This window comes from Chroicocephalus ridibundus, chromosome 6 (assembly GCF_963924245.1).
Source record: "Chroicocephalus ridibundus chromosome 6, bChrRid1.1, whole genome shotgun sequence".
NCBI lineage: Eukaryota > Metazoa > Chordata > Aves > Charadriiformes > Laridae > Chroicocephalus > Chroicocephalus ridibundus.
Window position 1 is genome coordinate 16,261,208 of NC_086289.1, and position 11,156 is coordinate 16,272,363.

At 65.0% G+C, this 11,156-nt stretch overlaps 3 protein-coding genes across 4 annotated transcripts; 2 read left to right on the forward strand and 1 right to left on the reverse strand.

Moving 5' to 3' along the window:
- Window positions 1-35: 35 nt before the first annotated feature.
- Window positions 36-1,763, reverse strand: AVPI1 (arginine vasopressin induced 1). The gene is made up of 3 exons (XM_063337745.1): window positions 1,631-1,763; window positions 404-699; window positions 36-316 (listed from the first exon to the last, which is right to left on the reverse strand). Exons 2-3 carry the CDS (start codon window positions 685-687, stop codon window positions 196-198), a joined length of 405 nt encoding a protein of 134 aa, XP_063193815.1. The 5' UTR covers window positions 688-699; window positions 1,631-1,763; the 3' UTR covers window positions 36-195.
- On the forward strand, window positions 1,332-4,288 carry MARVELD1 (MARVEL domain containing 1). The gene has a single exon (XM_063337744.1). The coding sequence runs from the start codon at window positions 1,544-1,546 to the stop codon at window positions 2,075-2,077; it is 534 nt and encodes a 177-aa protein (XP_063193814.1). The 5' UTR covers window positions 1,332-1,543; the 3' UTR covers window positions 2,078-4,288.
- Window positions 4,289-4,856: 568 nt separating this feature from the next.
- ZFYVE27 (zinc finger FYVE-type containing 27) lies at window positions 4,857-10,905 on the forward strand. 2 transcript variants are annotated; one of them, XM_063337742.1, is made up of 12 exons: window positions 4,857-5,759; window positions 5,834-5,904; window positions 5,981-6,167; window positions 6,349-6,444; window positions 6,622-6,734; window positions 7,471-7,601; window positions 7,961-8,032; window positions 8,197-8,217; window positions 8,423-8,567; window positions 8,871-8,917; window positions 9,772-9,853; window positions 10,068-10,905. In XM_063337742.1, the coding sequence occupies exons 1-12, from the start codon at window positions 5,560-5,562 to the stop codon at window positions 10,130-10,132; spliced, it is 1,230 nt and encodes a 409-aa protein (XP_063193812.1). In that variant the 5' UTR covers window positions 4,857-5,559; the 3' UTR covers window positions 10,133-10,905. The 2 variants fall into 2 exon arrangements, with proteins under 2 accessions (XP_063193812.1, XP_063193813.1); XM_063337743.1 differs by lacking the exon at window positions 8,197-8,217 and having other exon boundaries at window positions 5,297-5,759.
- Window positions 10,906-11,156: the final 251 nt, after the last annotated feature.

The window sequence follows — 11,156 nt, forward strand, 5'->3', positions numbered from 1 at the left end:
CGAGCACCCTAGAGCAGGTCGGGGCCATCCCCCTTGCACTGGTACAAGGGCAACAACTCCAGTACAACAGCCTCGACCAAGGTCCTGTCACCCTGGAGGAAGGCCAGGGGTGGGCAGGACACAGCTAGAGCCTCACGTAGCCACCACTGTCTACCTTTTATTAACCATTGCACCCAGTCCAGTACATTAGTGTCCTCAGAGAGCCCGGCTGTCCCGGCACTTGCTGTCCAGCAGCCCCGCTCCTCCACGGCCCAGCTCCGTGGAGTCCGAGGGTGCCTCGGCCCCGCGGCCGCCCTCCGGCTCCTTCTCCGCGATCCTGCGGGAAAGAGGCCTGTGTTAGCGGCGTGACCCGGCCGCGCTTCCCCCCCTCTCCGTCACCTCTGTTCCCCCGGCCCGCACCTACCGCAGGCGGCCGAAGCGCCGCAGCGCCGCCATTCCGCCACCAGGCTGGGCCGGCCGCCGCCGCCGGAGCCGTCGCAGGGCCCGGGCCATGCGCCGCTGGCCCGCGTACCGCCAGACGAGGCGGGCGCGTTCCTCGGGTCGCTCGTCTCCGCCGCTCCGGAACAGGCTCCGCAGCTCCGGCAACTCCACGCCCTGGAAGATGTTGGCCGAGGCCCGTTTGCGGGCGAGGGCTGCGGGCGCCGCCCGCCCCGGAGGGTCGCTCACCACCGAGGCCGGCGTCCCCATCGCCCCGGGCCGCTGCGGGCACCGAAGAGACGGAGTCAGGCTCTGCTCCCGCCGGCCGGCCCGTCCCGCCTTCCCCGGGATCCGGCGCGGATGCCCGGTGAGGAAGGGCGGGCGGCGGGGGAAGGACGCGCCGCGGCCGTAGGGAGAGAGGGCGGGACGGGCCGGCGGGCAGGAGGCCAACGGCGCGGGCGGGGCCGCCCGGGAACGCGGGAGGCGGCCCGGGCCGGGCAGGCGCACGCAGGTCCGGTCTCGCCCGCCGATGCCCGGGAGCGCTGGTCCCCGCCGTGACCCACTTTCCCCCCGCCGGCCCCTCGCTGAGACCCGGCGGTGGCTGTCCCGCCGCTGCCCCGCGCCCCGTTCATTCACCCGCCCCGCTCCTCTCCCCGCAGCCAATCCGCGCCCGCCCTCCCGCGGCCGGGACCAATGGGCGCCGAGGGGCGGGGCCGCACCGCCCCTGGGAGTTGGGGGGGGAGGACACGTGGCGCAAGTGACGTCAATAGACGGGGGGCGGGCGGAGCTCCGGTGCGCGTCACACCGAGGGGGGAATCCCGGGTGACGTAGAGGGGAGCCCTGGCGCGCGCCTCCGGTACGCTCCCATAGCCGCCGCCGTCTCCCGCCGCCGCCGCCGCGCCCCTCCCGTCCCGGACGGGACGGGAGGGGCGCGGCGGCGGCGGCGGGAGGCGGTGGCGGCCCGCGGGTGTCCGTCGGGAGGCGTGGCGGGGAGGAGAGAGAGGCCCCGCGCGGGGAGGACCGTTACTCGCCAGATGTTTGGCAGCGACCGGCGGAGGAAGTCGCTGCCGGGGCCCTGAGTCCCGCCCGAGCCGCGGCCGGAGAGCAAAAGCAGTGCCCCCCCGCCATGGCCCGCACCGTTCCCCCGGCAGCGCCGCCGCCTCCACCGGGGCCGCCGTCGGCCCGCGGTTCCCTCAGCCTCCACCGCGCTTACCTGCGGAGCCCGCTGGGGCTGCTGCGCCTGGGGCAGCTGGCGCTGGGGGCTGCCTTCTGGGTGACGGTGGCGGCTCACAAATACGAGGGGGCGGCCCACTTCGCCCTCTTCGCCGCCGTCCTGGTCTGGCTCCTCACCCTGGCCCTCTTCGGGCTGAGCCTGCTGGGGCGCTGGACGCTGGTGCCCTGGCTGGGCTCCCGCTGGCTCCTCACCAACCTGGTGCACGACCTGGCGCTGGGCGTGGGGCTCTACGCGGCCGCCACCGGCATCATGGGCTACAAAGCTGGGCGGAAAAGCTATTGCAACCTGCCGGGCTACAGCCAGCACTGCCTCTACGGTGCCTACCTGAGCGCCTCCATCTGCGGGGGCATCGCCGCCTGCCTGTACCTCTTCTCTGGGCTCTACTGCCTGTCACGCCGCTGCCGGGACCAGCGCGACATCATCTGAGACCCCGCGGCGCTCGGCTCCCCTTCTCCTTGCCTGCAGACAGAGGACAGCCCCCCTTGGGGACCAAGTGACCCTGCTGCCCCATCCCCTCCTGGCTGCACCACGCTTCCTCCGGAGACTCCTGCGCAGATGGATGGACAGGCAGAGGCCTTTCCCAAGCACGGCTTTCCCTGCATCCCGCTGAGACAGTGTGGACACCCAGCCGCTGCACAGGCCCCTCTCCCACCTCTGGACAGACGTTGGCTATTGCAAGTGGAAGGACCCAAGCGGAGACCCCCTAAGAGGGACCCCAATTTCTGGGGGCCCCTCAGGGCCCCTGCCCAACTCCCCTGCCCCCGGCCTTGCAGATGCTGCGTGCTCAGGTGGGTGCTGACCTGTCCCCGGGGTGGAGGAGGACTGGCCTGGGGGAGCTGAGATGGCGGTGGTGGTTTGTGGTGGGGTTGGGTGGGCATAAACCCCGCTCCCCAACCCCCTGGCAGCCCCCTCCTGCCGTTCCTAGCTGTGCAGTGCCTCTGCGTTTCCCTAATGGAGGCTCTGATCTCGGCTTCCCCAGCCCAGGCCCCTCCTCCTGTCTGGCCTGAACACGTCCGCCGTCCGCCGTCTTGCTGGAGCCCCGCGGGGCTCAGCCCCTCCCTGCCCTGCGCTCTGGGGGTGTGGAGACACCCTGGTCCTGCAGCGGGTGCTGGGCGAAGCCTGAGCTGGCATCACCTTGGGGGCCGAGTCTACAGGGCTGCGGGGCGAGGGGAAGGGAGAGCGGGGCCACAGCCTGATCCTGGGCTGGGGGCAAATTCCTCTGCCATACTGCCCCGTGAGGGAGCTGAGCATCCCTGGAGTTGAAGGGAGTCGGACACCGGGTCGTTCTCTTCCTCTGCCCCCCTGCAGCGAGGTTGGTGGCTCTGAGCCACCCAGAGCCACCGAGCCTGCCCTGGGGCCTGGCTGCTCCGTCAGAGACAGGCATGGCCTTGCCAACAGTGCTGGAGACCGGCCCGTGCAGCCCTGCCTGGCTCTGCAACACTTGGTTTATCAACCCGGAAAACTCTCGTCTTGGGATTTTCCAGCTCCACCGTGGGGGCCTTCGCTGCCCAGAGACCGTGGCGAGGCGGAGGTGAAGGGTGAGCGTGGCAGCATGGCAGTGCTGGGCTGCCGCCAGCATGGTGGCCCTGGGGGAGCTGGGGCCAGACATTGTGGGGACGCTGCCTGTTCCCCAAGGAACAGGAGAAGAGGATGCCAGCGGTGGAGCCAGCCCGGCCCTGGATCAGCCTCCACAGCCTGCCGGGTGCCAAGCCCTGAGGACGCCATGCAGGGTCGACTGGAGTAACGGGCAGCCAGAGACTGGGAATTTTTGGAGGAGCACTGCACTGGCGCTGCCCTGCCGCAAGCCCTCCTCGCCCTGCCTGGAGGCAGGTCCTCTCTATCATTCCCGGTGCGAGGGAGGGTCTGCCCCAGTCTCTGTGTTGGTTTGGATCAGCGGGATGCTGTCCCCAGCAGCTGGCCATGGGCTCTGGCTGTCACCTGGGGTTCCCTGCTGCCTTTTTTTGGGATGGAGAGCAGCAGCCGTGATCCACCTGGGGCACAGAAGGGTCTGGGGTTGGCACTGAGTCACTGCTTCCATCATGAGGTGCTGTCCCAGCCAATCCCTCCATGTGCTCGGGGGCTCTGCTAGCCCCCGGGCCATCTACCCCTTCCCTGGGTAGGATGTGCTGTCCCTACCCCGTGTCAGGGCTGGTCCCTGACACTGCCTGCCCCTGCCTGCTCCGGTGCAGCCCCTGGCCCAGGCGGCCCCAGACACGCAGCGGGGCTTCTGCCACCACAAGTGCCTTTCCCCGGCTTCCTGCAGCCCTGCCTGTCATGCCGGCTCTGTCCCCCTCCAAGTCCCCTCTCCGGTGCCTATGGATTCACCTTCCAAATAAAGCAACGTTGGCGCTCACCAGGTGTCTGGGGCTTTGTGCCCGGGCTGGGACCTGCTGGGGACGGGATCTGAGCTGAGGTCACACCTGGCTCTGTCACCCTGCACCCTGGGGCCTCCCTGCCTGGAGCTTCTGGCCGTGGCCGAAACGTCCTGGTGTGCTCCAGGGTCATGGGCAGGTTCCCTGGTGCTGAGCCACCACCCCTGGTAAAGAGGCTTAAACCCCTGCCCTTGGGGACAGGGGCTGTCCCCGGCCCTCCTGCCCCCTCCAGAGATGGGACACAGCCGGGTGCTCCCGCGGGAGCACTTCCTGCAGCCCCGTGGTGCAGAGGGAGGCCAAGTCCCCGGGGGCTGTTTGGCCACAGGGACGAGATGGGGACAGGATGGAGCTGCATTCCTATGAGCTTCGTCACTCCCCGGCTGAAAGGGCTCTCTGTCCAGGGGCCGGGGCACTGACGGGCAGTTGTGCCCGTGCTGCTGGGCCCCTGGAGAGACGGGGGCAGCCTGGGGGCAGCTGGCATCTCCCAGGGCTGCCTCTGGCTCTGGACCACGCTCTCCAGGCAAGGATCAGCCTTGGAGCTCTGCTCACAGCCAGGGTGTCACCGGGCCCCCCAGCCCTCTGCCCATGGGACGAGCGCCCTGCTTGCCAGAGGTGCTGGGAAGTCGGCAGCGGTGTTGAGCCCTGCGCTGCCATCATAGCCGGACAGCCAGAATAGGTTTAACAAGGTTGCACTGAGTATTATGGGATGGCGCTCCCTGGCTTTGGCATCGGACACATTCCGGGATCCTCAGAGCACCTCAGGGAGGGAGCAGCCCTGCAGTGCTATAAGCATCTGGCAGGACAGCCTGCGGTGCCTGTGGTGGTCCGGGGGCGTGAAGGGGCAGCGGATGAGCTGCCAGCCGCCCTCACGGGCCTGGGGGGAACCTCCCGCTCCCTCGCAGGGACCCCTGGTGCGGAGAGGTGCCCCAGCGATGGAGCCCACAGGGACAAACCCACAGTGCCCCAGTACAGCCAGGAGCAGCCCATGCCGAGACCCAGGCTGGGACTGAGCCCTGGACCAGGATTAGACCCGGATCAGGGTCAGACCCAGACTGGGACTGAGCCCTGGATCGGGGTCAGGCTGGGATCAGTGCCCAGCCCTGGATCGGGACTGGACCCAGACTGGGACTGAGCCCTGGGCCGGCCCAGACCGGGATCGGGATCGAGACCGGGACAGGAGCCCGACCAGCCCCGGGTCAGGACCGAGCCCCGTATCCAAACCGGACCCACCGGGCCGGTGGCAGGACCCAGAGAGCACCCACGGGCCCGAGCCCCGCCGCCAGTGCGCGCCGGGCCGGGCTGGGCTGGGGCGGGGCGGGGCGGGGCCGGAACGCCGCCGCTTCCGGGGCCGAGGCCTCTTCGGGGGCGGGGCTTCTGCTTCTGCTTCCTACCCCAGCTATTCTGATTGGCTGCGGTGCCAGCGCGGCGGGTGAGGTCACGGCGCACCTGGCCGCTTCCCGGAAGTAGGGTGCAGTATCGAGCCGAGCTCGGCGGCGGCGGGCCTGGTCCGTTCCGGCCCCGCTCCCCCGGCCCGGCATGCAGGCGGTGGAGCGGGACGGGGCGGCGGGCGGCCCCGAGGGGGCGGCGGGGGGCAGTGAGGCCCCGCCGGAGCCGTCGCCGCCCAAGGCCGCCGCCGCCGCTTTCGACCTGCTGGAGCTGGTGCGGAGCTACCGGCGGCTGGAGCTCTACCTGGAGCCGGTGCGGGACGCTGCCGAGGGCGTCCGCTCCCTCCTCCGGTAGGTGCGGGGCGGGACAGGCACCGGGAGCGTCCTTGCGGCATCACGTCCCTCATCCTCCCTCCCCTCTGCAGGTGGCAGCGGCCCGTGTGCTCCCTCCTCGTCTGTATCAGCATCAACTTCCTCTTGCTCACCCTCGGCCAAGGTGCGTGTTGCGGGGAGGAACAGGGCCGGTCCCCTCCCCGGGCCCCCTTGCGCTGATGCTCTCTCACTTCTTCCAGCCGCCTGGTACTCGGTGCTTGCCCTGTCGGTGGTGGTGCCGGCCCTGCTGGGCTACCTGCAGGAGACATGCCAGGCCCGGCCCTCGGAGACGGAGCTGGTGCGCAGAAGGTACTACAGTGTCCGGAGGGAGGACCTGCGCAAGGTGCAGCTCTCGCGGCAGGAGGCCATCGCCCAGGTCAAGAGCTTGTGAGTCTCTGGAGCCCTCGTGGCTGTGAGGCTCCTGTGGGCTCTGCAGCCAGGAAGGCTTCTCTATGGCTGCGGAGGGCCTGGGTTTGTGCCAGCCTGGCTACCGTAAAGCGTATGAGTGGGGGGGAGCCAGGGTGTGTGCTTGTGGGGCCTTTTCATGACTGTGAGGTCTCATTCGCAGCCTCATCCAGCTGGAGGGGTTCCTGAGCGGGATGTGCTGTAGCTGCGAAGCAGTGTACCGTGTACTGTACTGGGAGAACCCCACTGTCTCTTCCCAGTAAGTAGTACCGCGTCAGGCATCCTACGGTGGGCTCAGCAGGGAGAGGGGCCTGGCCTGTGGCGGTGCGTTTGGTACTTGGAGAGAGCAGGTGGAGGACCAGGCGAGGGAATGGGGCTTGTGCTTATGGTGTGAGTTGTTCTGGTTTGATCACTGTGTCCTGCTGTTCCTTCTCAGGTTTTATGGGGCGCTGCTAGGCTCTGTCTGCATCCTTTACCTGTTGCCCCTCTACTGGGTCTTGGTCATCCTCAACAGCACCATCTTCCTGGGAAATGCCCATTTCTACCAAGGTAAGAGGCCTCCCTGGAAACGGCCTGTGTGGGATGGGTTGGGGGAAGGCGCTCTGAAGCCAGGGATGCTGTCTTGGACCTCTCCCTGCACCCTTAGGTGAGCCCAGTGTCCTGTGTCAGGCTCTGCTGTGGGACCTGACTCCCTCCTCCCCCCCACAAAGACAACAACGTGCTGGGGATAGTATTCAGCAGCCCAGGTTGGATGGTGGGGGCTCAAATGTGAGAGGCGAGGCGCTCTTCTGGTGTGTCCCCTGGCCTGGGTGCTGTTTACTGCTTTCCACTGTGCTGTGGCAAACTGGGACCTGGCAACTCAGCCTGCGCATGAGCATCACCATCCCTCTCACTCCCTGACCCTGCTCTGCAGGACTTGAAGTACTCCTGGTGCCTGTGGCAATGTATGACACAGGCTTGAAAATGTGTTGTCAGCGGGGAGGAGAAGAGCTGGAGGGAGTCTGTTCTGTTGCACATGCTGGAGGAGACTTGAATGAGATCTGAGTGGCTGAGCTATGACTAAGGCCCCTGCTGTTCCCTATCCTGAGCTGGGGCAGGTGGTGGGAGGTTCCTTGCTGTCCTAACTTTGATATGGGAGCAGACGAGGGCTCAGGGTGCCTGATGGGTGAAGGCTGTACGTGCTAGTGTCCCACCTTGAGCCCTGGAAATAGGCTCTTGCAGTCAGCTTTTGTGTCTGGGAGAAAGGAAGTGCCACCCTGCTCCAGTCGTGTTCCCCTCTTACCAGTGATAATGGAGCTCAAGGCGTCAGTCGAGCAGTGTGTGGGCACTAAACCCCTCGAGAGTGCTCCAGAGCCTGCCGAACCCCTGCCAGCTGCTCCCCCCCCAGATCGGACCCCCACACCCACCAGCACAGAGGTGAGTTGAGGCAGGGCTGGCAGTTGTGGGGTGGGAGCCGTAAGGTCAGGCCTTTGGTCTGACTGTGCCTGTGTCCCTCAACCCACAAGCTCCTTCCAGCTGCCAGCTTTGCTGGAAAGCCCCTCCTGAGTTTCTGAGGGGCTGTCCTGCTGCATTGCAGGCTTGGCTCAGTCCTTTTGTGATGCGTGTGGATTCAGCCTAGGGAGGCAGGGGCTCACCCTGCCTTCTGAGACTTGTTGTCTTCTCAAGGAGCTGCTGGGGGGGCTGGTCCTTTGTCCCAGAACCTGCCACAGAAGTGTGGGCCCCGCTTTGGACAAAGGTGGGGGTACAGCAGGACTAGCTCTGTGCATCTCTTGCAGGACCTTACCCCTGGCAGTGTGGAGGAGGCGGAGGAGGCAGAGCCTGATGAAGAGTTCAAAGATGCTATCGAGGTTTGAGGCTGGTGGGAGTGGGCTGTGCCTGCGGGGTAGCTGAGGTGGGAAGGAGTACGGACCTTGATGGGCAAGCTGGGCACTTGGGGAGGGCAGGTGTGGGGCCGGTTGCCTCTGAATTCATCTGTACTGCCTCTCCTCTCTGTCCCATGCTGCGGGAGAAGGAAAATCAGCTGCTGGTCATGGTGAGTACTGCCATGCCAAGGTGCGTGTGAGGGGCATCTCCTCCCAGCTGGAGCTGGCAGCTTTTGCCTGGTTTGCTGGTGGCTTGTGATGCTGCCAGGTGGCGCATCCTGCTTGTTGGGTGCCCATCTCCGGAGCGGGCTGCCCTGCAGCCCCGACCGTGCTCCCAGTCACCTCTCTGTGCTCAGCTGTCTCTGTTCTCTGCAGGAGGATGACGAGAGCTCTCAGTGCTCAGCAGATTTTGACCTCAGCCTCCCGGACAATGGTTTTATGAGCAAAAATGAGGTCATCCGCAGCAAGGTGTCACGTCTGACCGAGCGCCTACGCAAGCGCTACCCCAGCAACAACTTCGGTAAGGCTGGGAGCGGGTGCTGCTTGAGGGAGCTCAGCAGAGCCAGGTCTGTGCTGCTCCCAGTGGTGACCATTCAACTGGGAGTGGGCAGAGTGATGTGGTGCCTGCTAGGGCTGTGCTGACACCTCCAATGACCTCTCTCCTCCATGGCAGGATGTTCCCAGCTTTCCTGGGAAGGGCAGGGATGAGAGGTGCAGCGTTGTGGTCTCTGACCTGAGCCTTTGCAACAGGCATGGGTGCTCCTGTGCCTCTTGCAGTCCCAGGCAGCAGAGCCCTGCCTGACCTCAGCTCTCTTTCTTCCAGGGAGCTGTACGGGCTGCGCAGCCACCTTCTCTGTGCTCAAGAAGAGGGTAAGTCTTCGGCTTCTGCCTGCACCTGGGGCAGAGGTGTTGTGCATGTCTGGCTTTCTCCGGCAGCTTGAGTGGCTGGCCTCAGTCACAGCCCGGCAGCAGATGACCTCAGCTAAGTGCTGGGTGGTGTCGCATGCCTAATGGTGCCAGGGATCCCTCGTACTGTGGAGCCTTCACGCCTTTTGCTCTTTTGGAAGCTGCCTCAGGCCAAACCCACCTGTGCTGGTGTCCAAGGCACCCGCTCCATGTGCTGGTTTAGCCCATTTCTTATGGCTCAAGAGCTTTCCAGTTGCAGGAGTGCATGGGTCTGCTTGTGGGAACTAGGGGAGCAAAGGCCACCCCTGTTGTCATGCCCCTGCATGTGATGCTTGGCCCGTAGTCTCCTGGGCAGTTCAGGGAAGGATGTCTCTCTTGCCCCCTCCAGACTCGCATTGCTCTCTTCCTGCTGCCTCCTGTTCTCCAGACTTGCGGCCTTCTCCCTCCCCTTCCTCCTAGGTTAGCCTGATGTATGTCTGGGACTCTCTGGAGCTTATTTCCCTCCAGAGTTACAGCATAGGAAGTGATATAGTGTCCCTAAACCTCCTAGAGCTTGTGGTCCCAGTGGTTTCCTGGACTGAGCCCAGGCTGCTTGTGATGTTAGAGTATATTTGAGCGCAGATCCAGTGTTGGGCCTGGACAATTTCTCCAGGTGTCATTGGCAGATGACCCATCTGCTATTGCTGTGGGGGCTCAGGGCTTGCACCCGTTCCCCTTCAGCAGGGAATACTGTTGGCAATGCACTGGCACTGGAGTTTGCCAGGGAGGGCTTGGAGTGTGCCCAGAGTAGTGTCTCACCTCCCTCTGTCTCTCCACAGCGGAGCTGCAGTAACTGTGGGAACAGCTTCTGCTCCAGGTGTTGCTCCTTCAAAGTCCCAAAGGCTGTGATGGGAGCCACGGGTGAGTGCAAACGTGGAGGGGGGAAGGGCTCCTGCTCCCACCTGCGCTGTCTGCTGCAGGGATTTGCCCCAGCTCTGGTGGGGAGGGTTGGCAGGACCTGCCCAGCACTGCCTGGCTCGGATCAGAGCAGTGATGGGTTTGCAGCTCTCAGAGCAGCTCCTGTCCTGTAGTGGTGGGGAAGAGGAGCATCTCTGACACCTGTTTTCCTTTCCAGCCCCGGAGGCTCAGAGGGAGACGGTGTTCGTGTGTGCTCTGTGCAACCAGGTGCTCATCAAATGACTGAGACAGGCCCAGCCAGCTCCTGGGTCCTGCACTGCCTGACACCTGGGACAGCGAGTGTCCTGCCCTCGCTCACCAGGAGCCTGGGCAGCTTGTTCCCAGTGCGGTGTGACCCTGACAGAGGACGCTTGTGCTCCCTGCCCCTCCTGCCAGCTCCAGGCTGGGGCAGAACAGCCCTTCTTGCACCGCAGCATCTGCCACACCAGCTGGGTCCCTGTGGTGGAACGTTGCCCACAGCTGTGCCCCCATCCCTGCAGCTGCTCCAAGTGCTGGATGCTTCCTGGCACGCACTGTGCCCTGCCGCATACTTGCCCAGGCCCTGTGGCCTGGCTCAGTGGTGGAGGAGCCATCCTTTCCACTTGTGGTCCTACCTCTGTCTCCTGGGTGGGGCAGAACAACCTCAGGGCTCTGTCCCTACCTTTCCCAGCACTGTGCTAGGTGACTGTATTTTTGGGATCGAGTTGGAGCTCTACTTGCATTCCCAGGAGATGTGCTCTTTGATCCTGGCTCAGCTGAGACCCTGCTAGTCACTCCTGTGCTCCTGGGCCTCACTGCCTGCAGGTTTAGTCTTTTCCTCCCTCACCTTGTATTTGGCTGTAGTGCGGAGGAGGCAAGAGGGTAAGTTTGGACTGGGCCCTCTGGCCAGGTCTCCAGCTGCAGCGTAAGAAGAGGCACGAGTTGCTGCTGCTCTGTGCACTTAGTGACTGCTGCTTTCTAATACAGATTAATATATAAGTGTATATAGAGAATGACCAATAAATCTCTTGCCCTCAGCTGGCTCTTGTCTTGCACCAGCAAAAGCTGTCCCAGGCCCAGGTCACCCCTGCACCTCTGTGGCCTTGTCCCTGATGTCCTGCAGGTGGTCATGGAGGAAAGGGTGAGTCTGCCATCAGCTACCACTTGCGTTCTGGGGTTTCCATCTTTGGTCATCCTGTGGCCTTGTTTGCCCCCGGCTCAGGTCAGCGTGCAGCTGCCCCTCCTTGCCTGTGCCAGGGCTGGATCCTGTTGGACTGGAGTCAGGGAG